We start from the raw sequence: 17,689 nt of genomic DNA, 5'->3' as shown, positions 1-17,689 counted from the left end.
TCGCAGTGAGCAGCCCCCGGCCCAGGGGGAGCGGAACGTTACCAGAGCCCTTCATGCCCACGGCCAGCGCCGGAGCCCGACGGCGGGGGGCCGCTGCTGCCGGAGAGGCGGGGGCCGGGCAGGCAGCCCCGCGGCGCTGAAGGCAGGGCCGGGGGCCGCGGCGCGGAGGAGGCAGCGCGGGGCTCGAGCCATTTTGTCGGCGCGCCGAAGCGCCAGGCCCCGCGCGGAGCAGACGCGCCGCATGAGCGGCCGGGGCCGCCCCGCGCCTGCCGCCCGGCGAGAGGGGAGCGCGCTGGCTCTGAGCGGGACTCTGCAGCGCCCTATGGGGAGCCGGCGGCCGGAGAGGCGCTGAGAAGGGGGGGGCCAAGCGGCCGCGGCGAAGGGGGGGGGGGGGGCTGAGGCAGCGGGCCGGGAGCGGGGAGGCTTGGTCCCGGGGCGGGGGTGGGGTGCGCTTGGGCTCGGGGATGAGTTTGGTGGGGGGCTTCCCCCACCACCCCGTGGTGCACCATGAGGGCTACCCCTTCGCCGCCGCCGCGGCCGCCGCCGCCGCCAGCCGCTGCGGCCACGAGGAGAACCCCTACTTCCACGGCTGGCTCATCAGCAGCCACCCGGAGATGTCGCCGCCCGACTACAGCATGGCCCTGTCCTACAGCCCCGAGTACGCCAGCGGCGCGCCGGGCCTCGACCACTCCCACTACGGCGGGGGGCCGCCGGGCAGCGGGCCGCCCGGGCTCGGGGGGCCGCGGCCGGTGAAGCGCCGGGGCACGGCGAACCGCAAGGAGAGGCGTAGGACTCAGAGCATCAACAGCGCCTTCGCCGAGCTGCGGGAGTGCATCCCCAACGTGCCCGCCGACACCAAGCTGTCCAAGATCAAAACCCTCCGCCTGGCCACCAGCTACATCGCCTACCTCATGGACCTGCTCGCCAAGGACGACCAGAACGGGGAGGCGGAGGCCTTCAAGGCAGAGATCAAGAAGACAGACGTGAAGGAGGAGAAGAGGAAGAAAGAGCTGGTCAGTACATCCACGGGGGGGAGGCTGTGGCTGTTGTTTGCAAGGGATGACTCTGTGCTCGTCCTTTCTTCCGGCTGTGCTGGGCACATCTGGCTTGGGGCGAGGCTGCTAGGTCAGCCAGGCTCCATTCCAGATCCCACAGAATGTATCCCAAATGAAATGCATCATGGTGTTACACAGCGCGCGCGCACGCACACACACACACACACACACACACACACACACGCCCCAATATACTAGCGCTGCATGGAGGGAAGTTGATGTAGGTAACGTATGCTGTGTGCCTTGGTTAATGGAGATGAATGAATGTTTACGGGGTTTCTGTGTATGATACATGGTGTGTACATGTACGCGTACCTATAATCTGTATTCACGGATGCACGCATAATAATACGTGTTATCACTGATACACAGAAGTGAAGACTCCAGTCACTTCGGTGCAGGAGCTGTTCCAAGCGACCGGGGGTGATGTTAAAATGTAAATGTATTTGGGGTGGGAAACTGGCATCTGCTGTGTGATGAAATATTTCCGAATTGATATAGCCTGCAGCAAAATCGAGTGTAGGGTCAGATTATAATAGTTAAACCATTCCTTGCAGCTGCACACGAATGTCTGAATCATAAAATATGGTTTTGTAGACTTTATTTTACATTAGCATCCCTTCAGTACCTACTCCGCTCCATTGCCCCCACAGTATTATTTGAATTACAGTTTCTAATAATAATTCTGTCCTGTACACAAGCAACCTTTCACAGCGCAGAAGCACCCTGCAATCTGTTCAGATAAAAGAAACTGCTCACAGAGAAGGCATGTACCACGTGAATTTAACTCCAGCACAGTTTTGACAAAACAACGCACAGCCCCACAGTTTCACTGTAGAGTATTCTTGATTGTGATTTATGCTTTTGCTGTTGGGTTTTTGTTCTCTTGCCTTCTTTCAATTTAAGGCGAAGTAACTTTTTCTGTGGATGTTAACTGTCGGTGTAGGCCTAATGGTTTACTCAGGCAAAATTTCCACGGGTTTCAATGGCGATTTGACCTCAGTGAACACGATAGGATCGGGCCTTGTATGAATGGATGTTCACTTCTCATAATATATTCACAATGCTGTTATTGAGTGGTATGCTGACATTAGATAGAATGTTTATCATTAACCTACTTGTAATTCGGGTCGTCTTATAAATTAACGTTCCACTAAAACCTCAAGTGTGTCTGTATATCATATGATATATAAATGTAATTTATATTTGAAATAAAATATACACTCCTGAGCTCTGACGGGGCGGGCTGCTTAACCCTGAAGAATGACTGGTGCTGTAGGTGGCTTTTTAAACCGAAGAAGCTTTGTTTACGTTTGGAAATGAGCCGCTCTTGCGCTGAGAGTTTGGCACGAACGCGGTCAGTGCAAAACAACAGCACGGTCGCTATTTTGCAAATAATGAAACATATAAACTGGTGTGTGTGTTGTTGTTTTTAAAGTACCCGCGGCTTTCTACGAAAAGCCCGTAAACAGGCGTTTGTTTGTCAAGCTTTCTAGCCGAAAGTTTGTCCTGTAGCTTGGAGGCCTCTACAGGAGCCTGCATAGATCTTTGTAGATTTCTATCGCCAGCCTTAGATTTCCCTCTTCTGAGAGGGAAGAAGACAAGGAGTGGGTGGTGGAGGATACCTAAGAAGAGGTAAAGGAATATCATTTCTAAACTTCTGCTTTGTTTCTCTCTTTTTTTTTGCACGCCGTCTTCCCAGAATGAAATATTGAAAAGCACAGTTAGCAGCAACGATAAGAAAACCAAAGGGAGGACTGGCTGGCCGCAACATGTCTGGGCTTTGGAGCTCAAGCAGTGAGCGCTGCAAGACTGAAGGACTCAAGGAAATCTCCTAGACTCATTAGAGAGATTTGATCTGAGGACTTTTTGTATTTGGAATCATCCAGTTTATTTATGTGCAATTTCTCCCCCACCCCCCAAAATGTGGATATTCGAAGAAAAGCATTCCATATTTTAATATGAAGAGGAAACTCCAGCTTGGTAAGGGGTAATGTCGTCTCAATAGTTTCGTGAATGTTATTTCTCTGTTTGTATAGAACACACGGGAAAAATAGAAAAGAAAGGGAGGAAAAGACTCCCTGGCATTAGTGTGTATGTGAAGTGTATCTTTAATACTTGGCCTTTTGGATATAAATATTCATGGGATTATAAAATTATATTTCAACAGAAACAGTTGCACCAATGTTTCAGTTGGCTTGGTATTTACTATGGTAATTTTGTTGTGGTCGTTCAGTATTTGAAAATGTTTTCAGCAGCTATTTGTTATGTGCACTTCCGTCGTTAAGGGGGGAAAAAAGTGGAGTTTAATTAATATTGAAGGTGTAAACGTTGTAAGTATTCAATAAACCACTGTGTGTGTTTTTTACAAAAAAAATCTTTTTATGTTTTATACCTCAAATGTTTTTAAATAACGTTGTTATAGTTTTCATAATATTTAAGATATTCGGAAGTAAACTAAATTATAAAGATTGCCTCTAAGTTTATTTTTAAGCAAGTCATCGAGTGAAAGGCCGGGGAGGGGGGAGATCTCACCAGCAGTGCGCGTGTTAAATGGGGAAAAAAATACAGTTACGCGAAATATAAATTCCTTGTGGTAGTGTTTTCCAGGCGTGAGATTTAATGCTAACGGGCAGTGGACATAGGTACAAACCTTGGTCAAATCAGAAGTAATTACTGATATGCATGTTTTCCTAAGAAAGACAAAATCCTACATTAATAAGAGCTCTTGAAACACGAGTAACTTGAAATATAATTTTAGGAGTTTAGATATTAAAATTGTAATTAAAAAGTGTGCGTGAGGGAGACAGAAGTGTTGTGAATTGAGTAAATCTTTCTTGGCGCTTATTTCCTGCAACCAGAGCTAGTTATTTATTTTTCCCGAGGTGACTGCACGCAAAGCCTGGAACGAGAAAGATGTTGTATAGGGTTATATAGAGAAGACTCTAACTTTGATTCCAGCCACCTCAATGGGCTAGGGCTGAGGGTCCGCAAAGAAAGCTTTGCTAGAAGTGATGATGTAACAGGTAATTTTATGTCAAGTAAGAAATAGCGAACAAGGCAAGGGATTTGGGAGGGAAAAACAAGATTTACAATGAGATGCAGTGAACTTAATATTAACGTTGTGGTTCCCAAAATTCTCCTGGGCCGCACGTTTCCAATCTGCCACATTGAGCACTTTTTTTTTTTTTAAATCCTCTCCTGTCTCCAGACTAGCAACTGCCTGCCATTTGGCCCCGTTACTTTTAATGCGTAAAATTGCTTCCCTCAATCCCATCTTCCATCCTTTGTATCTGATCAGTTAAAAACTACCATCTTTGTTCATCACCACTCCTCGAAATTGACTATTCACCTTGCCAGTCCAACCAAAGCAAATGTTGAGTGTAATGCAGCGTTCTGAGGACTGGACACTTCCTACTATATTTACACCTAGAAATCCAGCCTTGTAAACTGCTAAACTTTTAAACAAGCGGTTTACCTAAGGAAGCTTTCAGGGATTATGAAAAATGGTTTCTATCTGTACTACAAACCTCAGTTTAATATTTTTGTGGCCTCAGGACTCTTGGACGAAGGTAACCTAAATCAATCTGCCTATTTTAGAAGGTTCAGGGATGTATACCTACTCTCCTTCCTTTATGGTTGTGCCTAATTAAGTGGCTTGTGGCCAGCTCTGACAATAAGAGTAGGTAGATTTGCAATTGCCCATAAAAAGATAAGAGAGCCCTTACACCGTTTGCCAGTCCTTCTGACAATAGGAAGGTTGAAGGGTTAGAACAACTAAGCAAAAGTGATGTGCCCTTTCTCCCTTCGGGTCAGGCAGCCTGGGTTTGTGTTTGGGCGTAGGGTTATGTTTACAGACACTTGCCTTTGTTTATAACACTTCGAGAGAAGAGTCTCCCTTTTGTTTTCTTTTCCTTCCCTGCTAGCTTCCCAGTTGATAGTGGAAGATCTCCCCCTGCTCCATTTGTGTTTGACGTTGCTAATGTTACCAAGGTAGGTTAAAGGCTCCAATGGTGCAGCTATTAAAGTGGGAGACATATCGAGATGCTACTAGTTACAACTCAAGATTAAAGAGGTATTCACCGGTAACTTTGTCTGCAAATACCCGGTTGTTTTTATCGATCAACTGAATCCTCATACCATTGGCTGTGTGTTGAATACACGCGTTTAATTTGTGATCTTTAAGCACAAGCCAGTCGTTTAGAAACACGGAGCTACGGCAGTCTTGCTGCATTAGGCACGAGTGAAAATGCTCTTTAAAACTGCTTTTTCTTTGTGGGCTGTCCTTTTCCTTGTTCAGGAAAACAGCTTCCTTTTACTTGCAGCGCCATGCAGGGCTGCAATCTGTATCTGGCTACATCATAGCCCAACGATCCAGCGCCTCTCTGGCACATTCAGGATGCCATTGTGAAGATAGTAGCCTTTTTGGCTTTTCCTATACACGGAAAATTAACTCTCCCTTTGCATTTCATTTCTCAAACTGGCTGCACCCTTGGACCCGCTAAAAGGGATCTATTTTAATTGCTTGGTAATGAGGATGTTGCCATTTTCTCAGGAGCAATCATTCCTGGAGCTAAATCACAAGAGCCCTAGACAGGCCGGAGCCGACAAAAATGTAGGTTTTGACGTTAAAAGCTAAATGGGGAAGCAGGGCGGTGGAAGGTAAATTGATGGTAGATTGGGATGTCAGTGTGCCGTGGCCCCACATCTCCTAAAGGAGCTGTGTGCCTGATAACATTCTGAATGGTGAACCAGAAGCTTTTCCACAGCCGTACGGCCAGCTCTCTGGGAAAGAGTTTTAAAAGAAACTGTATCTAGGTTCTTAAGGTCATTACTAAACATATTTGCCTCCTCATATATTCCACGTCTGCCCTCCTTGATAACTACTCAGTGACACAGACTGTTCGCTGATATAAAGGCACTTATGAACAGATGGTACTGGGAAAATATCAGTGTACTCTTGCTAGTTAATAATTACGAGGCCTTTCCATATTATTCTACAGGTAATCTGAGAGGAAAAGTTAAGAATAAGGAGAGAGGTGTAAAGTCAAACTGTATAATTATAATTTGCCAAACTCAAAGTTTTGTGAACATTTTCAGTATTTATACAATATTTTATATACCTCACCGGTCATTTTTAAATAATACGTCTACGTTGGTTGTTTTGGGAAATGAATTCACAATGTTATCTGTGTCCTCTGCCTCAAAAACAGCCTTCCTTTTTTCTTTTGATGAGAAACAAAAATACCTTACTTTAAAGTTGTCTCCCTTTGCTCGCCTCCAGCTTCTACAAACTCTTACTCACGTGAGTAATTATTCTTTCTCCAGTAGTCCTACTGAATTCATTTGGACTGCTGGATGATTAAGCGTTTATACCACTAATTATTCTTAAAATTAAATGTAAAAGGTCGTGTTTAAGCTAGAAACTCTAATAAGTAGTTTTGAGATATTATTTGATGGGGCAGATTCTGTTCTCAATTACACTGGTGTAAATCCATAGTATATGGAGTTTCTCCAGATTTAGAAAGCCTGATCCTGATTTCGCTGAAGTCAATAGCAAAACTTTCATTGACTTCGGTAGGGTCGATCGGGCCCTTATGTGGGTGTAAGTGGGAGCAGAATTTGTCCTAACACTTTTCCTGTGATTCAGATAATAACAAATGGATGGGGGCATGGCACATTTTTTTTTTTGAGAATAAGTGTCCTAAAAGCTTAAGTATTACAGTGAAATTGAAACAAGGTAATTCATGGCTGATTCAAATGTAGGAATGGAAACGGTTTTCTGTGTTAACGGTATATATATTAGTAGCGTTAGTTTGGATTTATTGATAGATTCGCTCTCTCTCTCTCTCTCTCTCTGCAGGATAGATTAGGTCTAGTATGTGATATAATTGTTCTTGAACCTTACCCTTGGTAACATTTTTCATGTTTTTCAAAGCATTTGCACAATGGGGGTTGCAAAGCCTATGTTTTCTACTATTCAAATCACTTTGGAAAGTATGTAAACATGACATCACTGAGGTTATTCTGATGTAATAGTATTGAGTCTGGATATTTAAAGAGGAAGCTCCTTGATTTTTAAGTAGCAGAAATGGTAGTGGGAGTCTTCAGGTTTTATGCATCCGGTGATGATGAAGATAGTTGATACCTTTCTTCTTGGAGCCCTGGCTGTCATTTTTGGTTGTTTTATGAACACTCCACGGTGTTAGATTTCCATATAATCTATGTTTTCCTGGGGGAAGAAGGAGGAGAGAATATGAATAACCGATTTTTTCACCTATCAGTTTATATAGATAATTATGGTTAATTTATCATTTTCAAAGATGGCGTCAAAGATAGGTGTAATGGGGCCTTTCTATAAAGGTTGTCGATCCCCGTAGAACGACAGCTGAAACTTCCAGATGTAAATGTGCAAAGCACCAAGATTGCTGTTTCAGAGAACAAACATGAAGCAGAAGCCCCACGATGACGCTGCATCATTTTAATGATATAAAATGTTATCTTTTGCGCCTGAAAACATATTTTAAATCCTGCTACCCTCAACCCTACCAAAAAAAAAATCCTTCATTAAGTGATGGAAAGGAAGCGAATCCCACATTTCTGCAACTATAATCCACTCTGTAATAACTAGGGCTTATCATTTTTTGCAGGCTATGAAATATGTTCCCCTTCAAAACCAGCTCCAATCTTTTCCATTTCTAATTGGCCAATTATTGCTCAGCTGTTTTAGCTTGCACAGTATAATAGAGATTAAAGCGGAGTTGTTATCTGAATTATATATTCACATAAATTCTACAAAGCATTTGGATTCGAAAGGCCTGTTGCTTTCTGGGAAGTCTTTGTGACCCTTCCCCCTACTTCCCCCAAACGCAGTATGATGTTTCCCCCTATTTTCCTCCAAAAATTTTGTTGCTTTGATGATCAGATTGTAGAGCCTTGATTACAAATTTATTCTTAGGCACTAGATACGTCTTTATATCTGCTATTAGAGACATCTGGGAGTGATTACAGCCCGCCCTCCCCCATTTCTGCTCCCTCTATCTTGCAGCAAGAGCCTAGAGACATGTTGACGTCAGATCAGACGGCTAGGAGCCATCCTGCTCTCGAGTTGGGTGCAATCATCGCCGTGCTTTCCAAACTCTATCTAAAGTCCAGTCCGCCGGCTGGAATGCGGATGCAATGGGACTGGATTTAAAAAAAAAAAATCTTTACTTTTAGCTCAAAGGATTTTGCTTCTTGAGGTTTCCAGCCAAGCTTGTTTGTTTACTTCTTGCCAACAGCAGAAACGGAGGGAAACACACCAGTGCATTCCACGCTGCGAATGCCCCGCACTAGTGTTAGCGGTGGAGTCTTTCTCCGTTTGCATTCGATCAGAGCGCTGTCTTCCAAAGTAAATACCATCGAGGCAGCTTTCCACCTTATGTATTGGCAGGAACAAATTAGTGAAGCAAAGTGCAACTTTTACGTTCCAGGAATCTGTGTCTCGGGCACCCCCCTCACCCCCCCCCCCCCCGCACAAAACCGCTATCCAACATGTAGACCGATTTACAACCCGCCGGGCAAGCAGGAGCCTTTAGCACAACAAAACGAGTTTCCTAGCTCAATGAACGCTAGCGCTGCTGGCAAAAGAGATGACTTTGCACCTGTTATTACATTCTAATGAATCATATTTAATTCAGGGCGGTGAGAGTCTAATAATAATTAACGGCTTGCATTTTTGTGCATGGCTCAGCAGGATGCAGGAGCACATGTTATGGGGATATTTTTATATTATTCTGTTGCAGCGTCCTCATCATTATTATTTCACACATTTTAGGTGACATTTTCGGGGAGAGGAAAGCAAAAAAAAAAATCAATAAAATACAACTTTGGCATTTGGCGCTCATTCTCAATACTTTAACAGGCCTTGTAAGAATGCAGACACTTGTGAAACTGTCCATTTCAAGCGGCACTATTGTCATATACAGAGAGCGGGGATTAAAAACCTGTTGATCTTGTCTCTCAAGGCGAGAGATAATGGTGGCGTATTTGTTTGAAGGATTAAAGTCTCGGGGTAAAATAGTATCACCAAGAGAAAGAGCCCTATGTGCCCCTAAAAGGCTATGGAGCCCATTTCTAGCGTTGTTCCAGCACAAAACCACGACGCTCTGCCTTGTCTATCTACAGTCGCAAAAGGAAAAGGAACGTTTCCTTGTTACATCAGTGAAAATGGTATGCTTTGCTTTCCGCGCCCCACCACCTCCATAAAGAAAACATGTAGCATTGGGGCTCGTACAAAAAAAAAGTAAAAAAGAAACCTGCCTAAAACGCTGAGTAAATCCCATGCCAGAGCTGTGCGAGAGAGCTCTATAACTGTCACGGATAGCGTGCAAGTCAAAAATTGTCTAACTGATGCCTTCCTGGGCCCTTCTCGTTGGGAAGCTGTATTATTTGGGTCAGAAACATCATCAGATACAATGTGTGCATTCAGACCGAGGACCGAATCCTGCAAGCCCTACAGCTGCATGGGGTCTCGGGGAAGTTAATGGGCGCTCCACGAAGAAATAAGGACGACAGGCATGGGGGAGGCGAAAAGGATTTGACCCTATATGCTTGTCATGAAAGAAAGAAAGAAAGAAAGAAATCCCAGAAGCGCTTACAGTCAATAGAGAACTGGCGTTTAGGTTTGTTATCCTTGAATAATACAATCAGGAGTATGTTCCCGAGGCCAGCAATAGTATATTAGTGAAACAATGGAGCTCAGTAAGTCTGTATTTCGAACCTGTTTATTTGCTAATCACGAATGGTGTGTAAAGGAGAATTCTCTCTGGGTGTGTGGCAGCCCAAAGTATTTGAAAAACGGACAGCTATATTTTAATGCATAGCAGAAGACTCTCTTTCCGTCCGTATATTGAAGAAACATGTGGAGATTATAGAGCCGTAGAGTCTCCTATACGGGGTCTCTATATGCCATATGTTGCAATTGGCTAACAGAGCTGCGTATGATGAATACAAAACGATATATACACGCAAACTGCTAGAAGTTTAACAATGGGTCTAAGAGAGAAAGAAACAACTATAATAAAATACGGGAGGAAAAGGAGATTTTAAAAATAACAAAAACATCATTCAAAAGCAAACCAGCATCAGGTTTGCTTAGTCTGTTGAAACAAACATACGCCAAATGGCCTGGTCTCCTTACGGGGAACTCAATACCTGAGCAAAGATTCAATGGTGGGGCCAGAGAAAGAGAGTAACCCGAGTGGCCGTGTAGCCGAATGAAACCCTTAGTGGGTTCAGTCAGTGCAGTGTATGAAAAGGAGCTTTTCAAAAACAGAAATCAAGACCTGGAAGAGAGGGGCGGGGGTAGCCACGCTTGTGTTGTTGTGCCCGTGGATGTTAGGCTAGCAAAAGGCCTGGCCTTGACTGTCCTTCAGACTTTTCTAAAATCTGGTTTTCATAGAGGCGTGCAGTAATTGCCTAAAGCCATAACTGTCTCTGAAATTATTCATTAAAGTCATTCTGAGGAATCTCACAAAGCCAATTCTTACATTTATGGCCTTTGCATCATCAAGATATGACATCACCCTTCATCCCTTATTATTACTGTTATTATTTATTTATTTTATTATTAAATTGCCACAGAAGGGTGTTTTTTTGATAATTAGTCCAGGTACATTTCCCCCTTTTGGCGAAGGAGCGTGATGCAGGTCCACCAGACACCCTTTGATTGAGGAGGGTATTTTGGGGAGTTGCAGTGTTGTGCAGAAGATCATGTCTGTGCCCTGTGGTGCTGTCAGCTGTGACAGATCCCAGATGCAGCCGCTACTGTATGGCAGATTGAGTTTCTCAGCAGAAAACTCTCTCCCTCCCTCCTAAACGTCTTCAAAAACCTTCTCCAGATACTGCAGGTCACTTCGGCTGAATCGGGAAAAGTTGAACAAAAGTTTTCCTTTCGCTTCTTCTCTCTGGCTCTCTGCTAGGGGAGCCCCTCTCTGGTCCCGGCCCTGGGTGCCAGCTGTGGGCCTGCCAGGCTGTCCCCAGCCGCTTCTGACCACAACAAGCCCCGCTGCTCTGCTGATGGGAACAGAGGTTGGCAAGGACAGAGAATCCGCAGGTAAGTGCAGAGACTCTCCGGGCAGGGGCTGAGCTCCCTCTATACGCGGGATGTGCTTGTCTTCCTTGGACTGCCCTTTCTTGCGCCTGTGATTTCCCGGGGATGCGCCAAACCACACGGAGAAGGAGCCCCCTTCCTTGCCAGTCATCCCGGCCTAAAGCCGCCTGGAGTTTCTGCAGCGATTGGAGGCCGAGGAGGTTTGGCCTTGGGGATCTGCGGAGAAGGCGAGGGATTATTCCCCTGGGCTCTGCGGTTAACCAGCGGTTCCTGGGGAAGCAGCAAAGGGAGGTGGAGGTGAAGGTGGAAGATGAACCCTCCTAGGGGGAGCAGAAATCCACTGCCATCCCAGCGTTGTCCCACGGGAGCCTGGGGACTCCGCTTCGGGGTGGCTAGGGGACGGAACCCTGAGCACAGACCTCCACCCACCACCAACAGAGCAAATACCCCTAGCCCGCGTGTGTGCCGGCCCAGCCACCAACCAACCTTTGGAAGCAGTTCCTGTCCCTGACTCCCACCCAACTCCCAGGAATTTACACCTCTTCAAACAGACTGCGCCCTGCTCCCTTCATTCAGACTGAATCCGGCCACACACGCTGAGACTAATCCAGATTAGTACTTTGTGACGTTGGCTGGCTCAGTGTTACTCAGCGTGTGTGAGTAACAGACCGGGCGTAATTTCCACAACATTCGCAGATCAAACATAGCATTATACATTTAATTGAATTTTATGTAGCGCTCAACAACACAGTCCCGCCCGGCATGAGAAAATAACGACGCTCTCAGCTTTGCATTAGTTAGTTCTTATAGAAAATACACATTTCAGTGCTTTACCTCTCAGTACGTTGAATTATACTTTTTTATTTTTGTTTGTTTGCTTTGCTTTCCTTTTAAGGATGCTATTTGAATTACCTGTTAGGAAGCGCAAATTTCCCTTCAGAGTGGTGGGTAAACACTCCTCTTTCTCTTTGCGCAGTTGGTAGTTTTCTGTTCATTCAGATCGCTAGATTTTGATGGAGAGATTTAACCAAAAAAACAAAAGCCTAGCAACACGTGAGCTAAATACTGAAGTTAAAAATATCCCCAGCTCGGCTTCTTGGCAGGCAGTGAATGAGGAGGAGGCTGGTCGCTGTAATGTTGCTTCGGCAAATAACTAGCGCGGGTTTGCTAGGGAATTTCACACCATTCTGTCTTGCAGCAAAGCGGGGCTCAGTGACTCTGATTTTGAACCGTGCGTGATATTAGACCGGTTTGTAATTGAAGAAGAGAAACTTCAAGAAAACAAACTTTTTGTTGCTCTTTCTTGATTTCTGGATCCTTGAAATAAACAGGAGTGGTCTTGGGCAAGACATATTATTCAATGGTGCTATCTATGCAGGCTGCAATATTTCAATACATTTGTCTTACCTCAGCTCTGTCACTTTTTGAAATATAAAAATGTAAAACCAAGCAATCATAACCCCTTCACAGAAAAATCAGATACCAAGCCTTTGATGCTGTCTAAAAACTCCTCTCCAACCTCTCACAAAAATATGTCATGGTTAAGGGGTTGTTTGTGTTGTTGTTGTTATTTCGGGGGGAGGGGGGATTCGCATGAAAAAGTATACACAGACACAACGGTGCAGTCTTATATTAATCTATTTGTGTCTGCAAAATCGGCGACACTTAAGCCTGGTTGCTCGGAGAGTTGTGTCGTCTTTCTCCAACATTATGCTATTTTTTTATTTCATGAGCCTCAATAGCTAGCAAACAGGTTGTGGAAAACCTTTCTTAAAAAAGCACCTTAGCCCAATTCTCCATACTAGGGACTTTTCCACTAAAAAGTACTTGGATGGAAGGAGTATATTTTTACTCATACACCTACTCCTTGTAAAAGGTTCCCACTAAATTCAGTTTCAGTCTTTCAGTTTCAGACTTTCTTTCTCCTGATGAATTGAAAGGCTTGATGTCGACCCCCCGACAAACCGCTTCCCTTTTTTTTTTTTTTTGTTAAGTTCTTGCCTTTAGCAGAAGTATAATTGTGACCCTGCCTGATCCATAGAGCCTCCTGTTGGGAGCAGTTAGCTGTGGTTGCCTTAGGACTGAGGACCTCCCAAGTGGCTTTGGCCTGGGTGTCATAGGAAAGGACTCTGCACATTGTCCATTCGCTCTCATCAAAGTCCCAGGCACTATGGAGCCAGCAGTTCTGTTTGTCGACGTTTTGTGGCTTGGAAAAATAGTAAACAATTTTTTCCCAAGCAATCCATCCAGCAGCACGGCGACCTTCCTCGGATCCAGAAACTTAACAAACTTTTCCATAACTTTAGGTATATGAAATGATTTACATTTCCGGCTGGCCTGTCAATGTGACAGTAATTTACAGTGTGATAAAAACACGTTTACAACAACAGATCATGTTCAAGTAGTACCTTACCAGGCAAAAGATTTTAAGAGTACACGGAAAATGAATCTTTGTCATGCACTTTTGCAGTACACCTTTCTGAAGAAATGAACATATTTAACATATTGGATAATATAGGTAAAGTAGACAAGGACAGAAGCAAAAGTATATGAAAGCAATATAGAACTTTTGTTATACTATGTATATATTATATATGCACCTATAGTATATTTCTCTAAGGCTTTAACCGAATGTATGCTTTTAGTCTAAAATACTAGGATCAAATCTCGTTCCCTTTGTTGAAAGGACTGGCTTAGATAGGACTAAACTGAAAAGTAAAGCAGGCATAATTTGGTCCTGGATCGATTGTATTTAAACATTTTTATTCATTTCTGCTTTGGAGTCTCCAATGGAATAGTTACGTTAGCGTTTAGGGAAAGGAAGTTCCTATTATTCCGATCTAATCTAATTAAGCGGATATGGACTGTTTTGCAAAATAGCCTGGGTAACACAGTTAACAACTCCTTAGGAAATTCTGTTCTGTTTTCACCACCGTGTGTGCATTATTTTTTATTGGCATGTATTTTATTTAAAAGCACAAGATGAATTTGGAAACTAATGTGCAACATCCCCATTCCACATAGACAGTATAAAAGGTTTTGTAAATTACAACTATGTGAAAGTGGCATGCAATTCAAGAATAAAATGAACAAATGGTTTTTTTGTTTAGAAGGAACAAACCACATGCAGCAGTTACCGCTTTTAAGTTATTTGTAACCATTTCTACCTACATAATATTTTGCTCCAACAATGTTGTGGAAATTTAAACCCTGAAGTTTTCTGTTTTTCAATTATACAGATAAATAGTATAGTTTAGTGATCAAAATTTATCTTTGGAACTCTCATATAAGAGGATGCAGTTCTTTCACGTAGATATACACAGACCTCTCTCTCTCACACACACACAAATAAACACGCACTCTCAACTGTTCATGCATTTATGGCCTAATGAAAGTGTACCCAATGGATAAAAGAATGCATGCCACTGTGAAATATAAAGAACGTGGATGCATTTTTTAAACGGAGGCATGATGTTTAAGCATGTTAGGATGGACACCCCGGCTCCGTTTAGCTCTATAATAGCCCAGTTATTTTTACTAAACGATCAGGACTGGCTCTAAGTGACCTCTAATGATTTAAAACCGTTTTCTATCATTCCATGAGAAAAAATACACAAGTCATTGAGAATAATTGGTAAACCATATGAGCTAGTGAACATTTTATCTTTATTTAGGAGACGTCGTTTGCAAGATCACCTCGGTTTTCATCCATTGATGTAGGAATGAAATTCTAACAGTATATTCTTCAAGAAAGCTAGACAGCTTCAGAAATTCATCAGTCCTTAAAGAAAAAAAACCATATTTCTTCTTCCATTTCTGTAAAGGCAATATTCGTGTTCTGCCATTTTATGTAATATATCCAAATTCTGAATTTGACACTCTCAGAATTACTATTGGGGAAAATAAAAAAGGCTTACAACTTTTTTTATTGTGTGTGTGTGTGCTAATGTGTATATATACTAATGTGTATAGCTAGATATATAATATATATTATATTATATATTATATTACATATAATGTATGATATATACACTCTATGTATGTGTGTACACTATATATACTATATATAGTGTGTGTTATAGATACATATATATAGTGTGTGTATACACACACACACACACACACAGCAGTTTTAAAGTCCATTATCTCTGCTATTGATATGGATATCACAACTCACACACATACACACATTTTTAAAATTCCAACAGTTTTGTACAATAGCTTTTTATATTTTTTTAAAGAGGTTTTTTTTTAATGGCTCCCGCTCAGCCCTGGACATTTGGACTCAAGGTAATCAAACCACCTCATTTTACAGGAAGAAGCATAAAATAATCCCAATATTAAAATGTAGAGGGCCCTAAAAGCATTCCTAAAATAGTCTTTCTGTATGGTATGTGGCATATGCGGAATACATGCTGGTGAAGTGTGGTATAAATATTTTATCAACAGGCATTTTGGATGACATGGATAACTTACTCATTGTTTTCCCCTGTGAACAAGCCAGGTCATTCCAAGCTACAGTGTTAAACCACATAACATCACCATATATTCTTTATCATGTGTATATACATTGTTTTAGGGGGTTCTAAACAAATTTTATTGGAAATATATTTTTATCCCTTCATTTGTAAAATACACAGGTGCTTTAGTTACCCTGAGTCAAACCGTACATGGCTCAGGGGGAGACATAAAAATCTCTTCAGAAAAACACAACTAAAACAAGGTTTTTGTGATTTTCTGTACACAATAATGGTACAATTTTAAAGGCCATTATCTCTGGGTCTTCTAGGGCTGAAAGTAAGAGCTGGGTGGGTATCCCATTATAGAAGATAGGACTCTCTTTTTTCCAAAGGCATAAAGATCCCATTTCTAACCCTGCAGAACTATGTGATATCAGACTTTAAAGGAGTGAGATTTTTCATGTACAGTAAAGTTGTCACAGGTGCAAGATTTAACAATGCCCAGTCTGGGCCTCACATTTAATATTGGTAATTTTTTTATTTTTTGTGTAGAGAAGATGAAAACATTTCTCAGCCAGGATTTATTTTTAATACAATTGTTTGAAATTGCTTAGGTTTTGGAATGTTAAAATAAATCCTGGGGATAAGAGGGGAAAGCACAGGTGAGATAGTAAAAGGGGCATTTATCATATATGACTCTGCGGTGTATCACATGGATAGTTAGATACTTTAATATTTACGTTGTGGTAACACCTCAAGGCTCTATTGGGATAGGCGCAGTACAAATATATAGGAAATGGCATATATTGTAATATCCATTTATCCACATGACATATAGCTATGTCAAAGATGCATCAGACATGCAATTTATCATATGATTCTGCAATCTATTCCATGAATCGCACTACTATTTATAGGGGGCGTGATATTAAATATACATATAAAGGAAGCATCCCAGCTTTTCTGTACACAGAATTATCACAATTTTAAAGTGTATCTATAGATACCCCCACTCACCTTACACACACCCCTTATAAAAGATTGCAGGGTTATGTGATAAATTGGGATTCCTCATGCATCTTTGACTATCTTGCATGTACTTCTTTTCTAAGACTTCTCCTAACATTCCAAACCTCTGAGCAGCTTCAAACAGCTGCGATTTAAAAATAAAGAGCCTTCCACTAAAATCGGTCGTTCTTCCCTTCCTCCCACCATATGGAATTCCCTCTCCAAAATTTCACTGGCCGAAAAGCCAAGTGACAAGTTTAAGGTCCACAACTGTGCATGGTTAGAAATAGGAGTTTTATTGAGTCGGGAAGAAGAGAATACCACCCTATAAACAGGGCAAATAATATTTGTTTCTAGCCATGGAAGGTCCAAAGATATTGGACTTTAAAAAATCTTGGCGTTTTTATGTATAGAAAGCTAGTTCGTGGTATTTGAAGAGGTTTCACGATTTGTATTGATTCTACTGGTTGTCGCTCCCGCTGAACTCTATACAGTTGCATTCATGGTAAGGGATTCTGGAGTTTGCAGGTAAAAAGACACTAAAAGAGTCCCTGTAACACCATTTTAAAAATCTCTAATACTTTTTTTAAAAGAGTGGCGTAAAGGTTTTTATATACACACTCATTTTTAATGATCCACAATAACTAATCGCTGGTAGCTGGTGACATTAGTGGCTAATTTTGACATTTCATTGTCACATTGATTAAAAAAATATTTATATCATACCATGCCAATCCATATATAAAGCGAGGTGTCTGGTTGTGTGTATAGAAACTATTTTTCTGTAGCTAAATCACTTTGGATGTATATTCAAAAGTACTACATATTTTAGTATACATATTAAGGCAATGAAGTGGTTCATGAAAGGTTGTAAATGATATTATTATTATTTATTTATTTACTGTATGATATACAGTATTTATCCAATAAAATTAAATAACTCTCTTAACTTATTACAGGCTTCGAAATAAATGCATTTTATGTTTCATACAACACTTAGATGACCTAGTAGAAAACACTGTGAAAAGTACTGACCTTTAAAAAAGGTAGCAATATTTCAGTGTAGTAGCTCA

At 42.1% G+C, this 17,689-nt stretch overlaps 1 protein-coding gene across 1 annotated transcript; it reads left to right on the top strand.

Moving 5' to 3' along the window:
• The first annotated feature begins 450 nt into the window (after positions 1–450).
• HAND2 (heart and neural crest derivatives expressed 2) lies at positions 451–3,566 on the top strand. The gene is made up of 2 exons (XM_038399908.2): positions 451–1,013; positions 2,758–3,566. The coding sequence occupies exons 1-2, from the start codon at positions 465–467 to the stop codon at positions 2,854–2,856; spliced, it is 648 nt and encodes a 215-aa protein (XP_038255836.1). The 5' UTR covers positions 451–464; the 3' UTR covers positions 2,857–3,566.
• Positions 3,567–17,689: the final 14,123 nt, after the last annotated feature.

Source organism: Dermochelys coriacea, chromosome 4 (assembly GCF_009764565.3).
Source record: "Dermochelys coriacea isolate rDerCor1 chromosome 4, rDerCor1.pri.v4, whole genome shotgun sequence".
Taxonomy (NCBI): domain Eukaryota; kingdom Metazoa; phylum Chordata; order Testudines; family Dermochelyidae; genus Dermochelys; species Dermochelys coriacea.
Note: the sequence above shows the minus strand (reverse complement) of the source record. Positions and strands in the feature narration are given on the sequence as shown.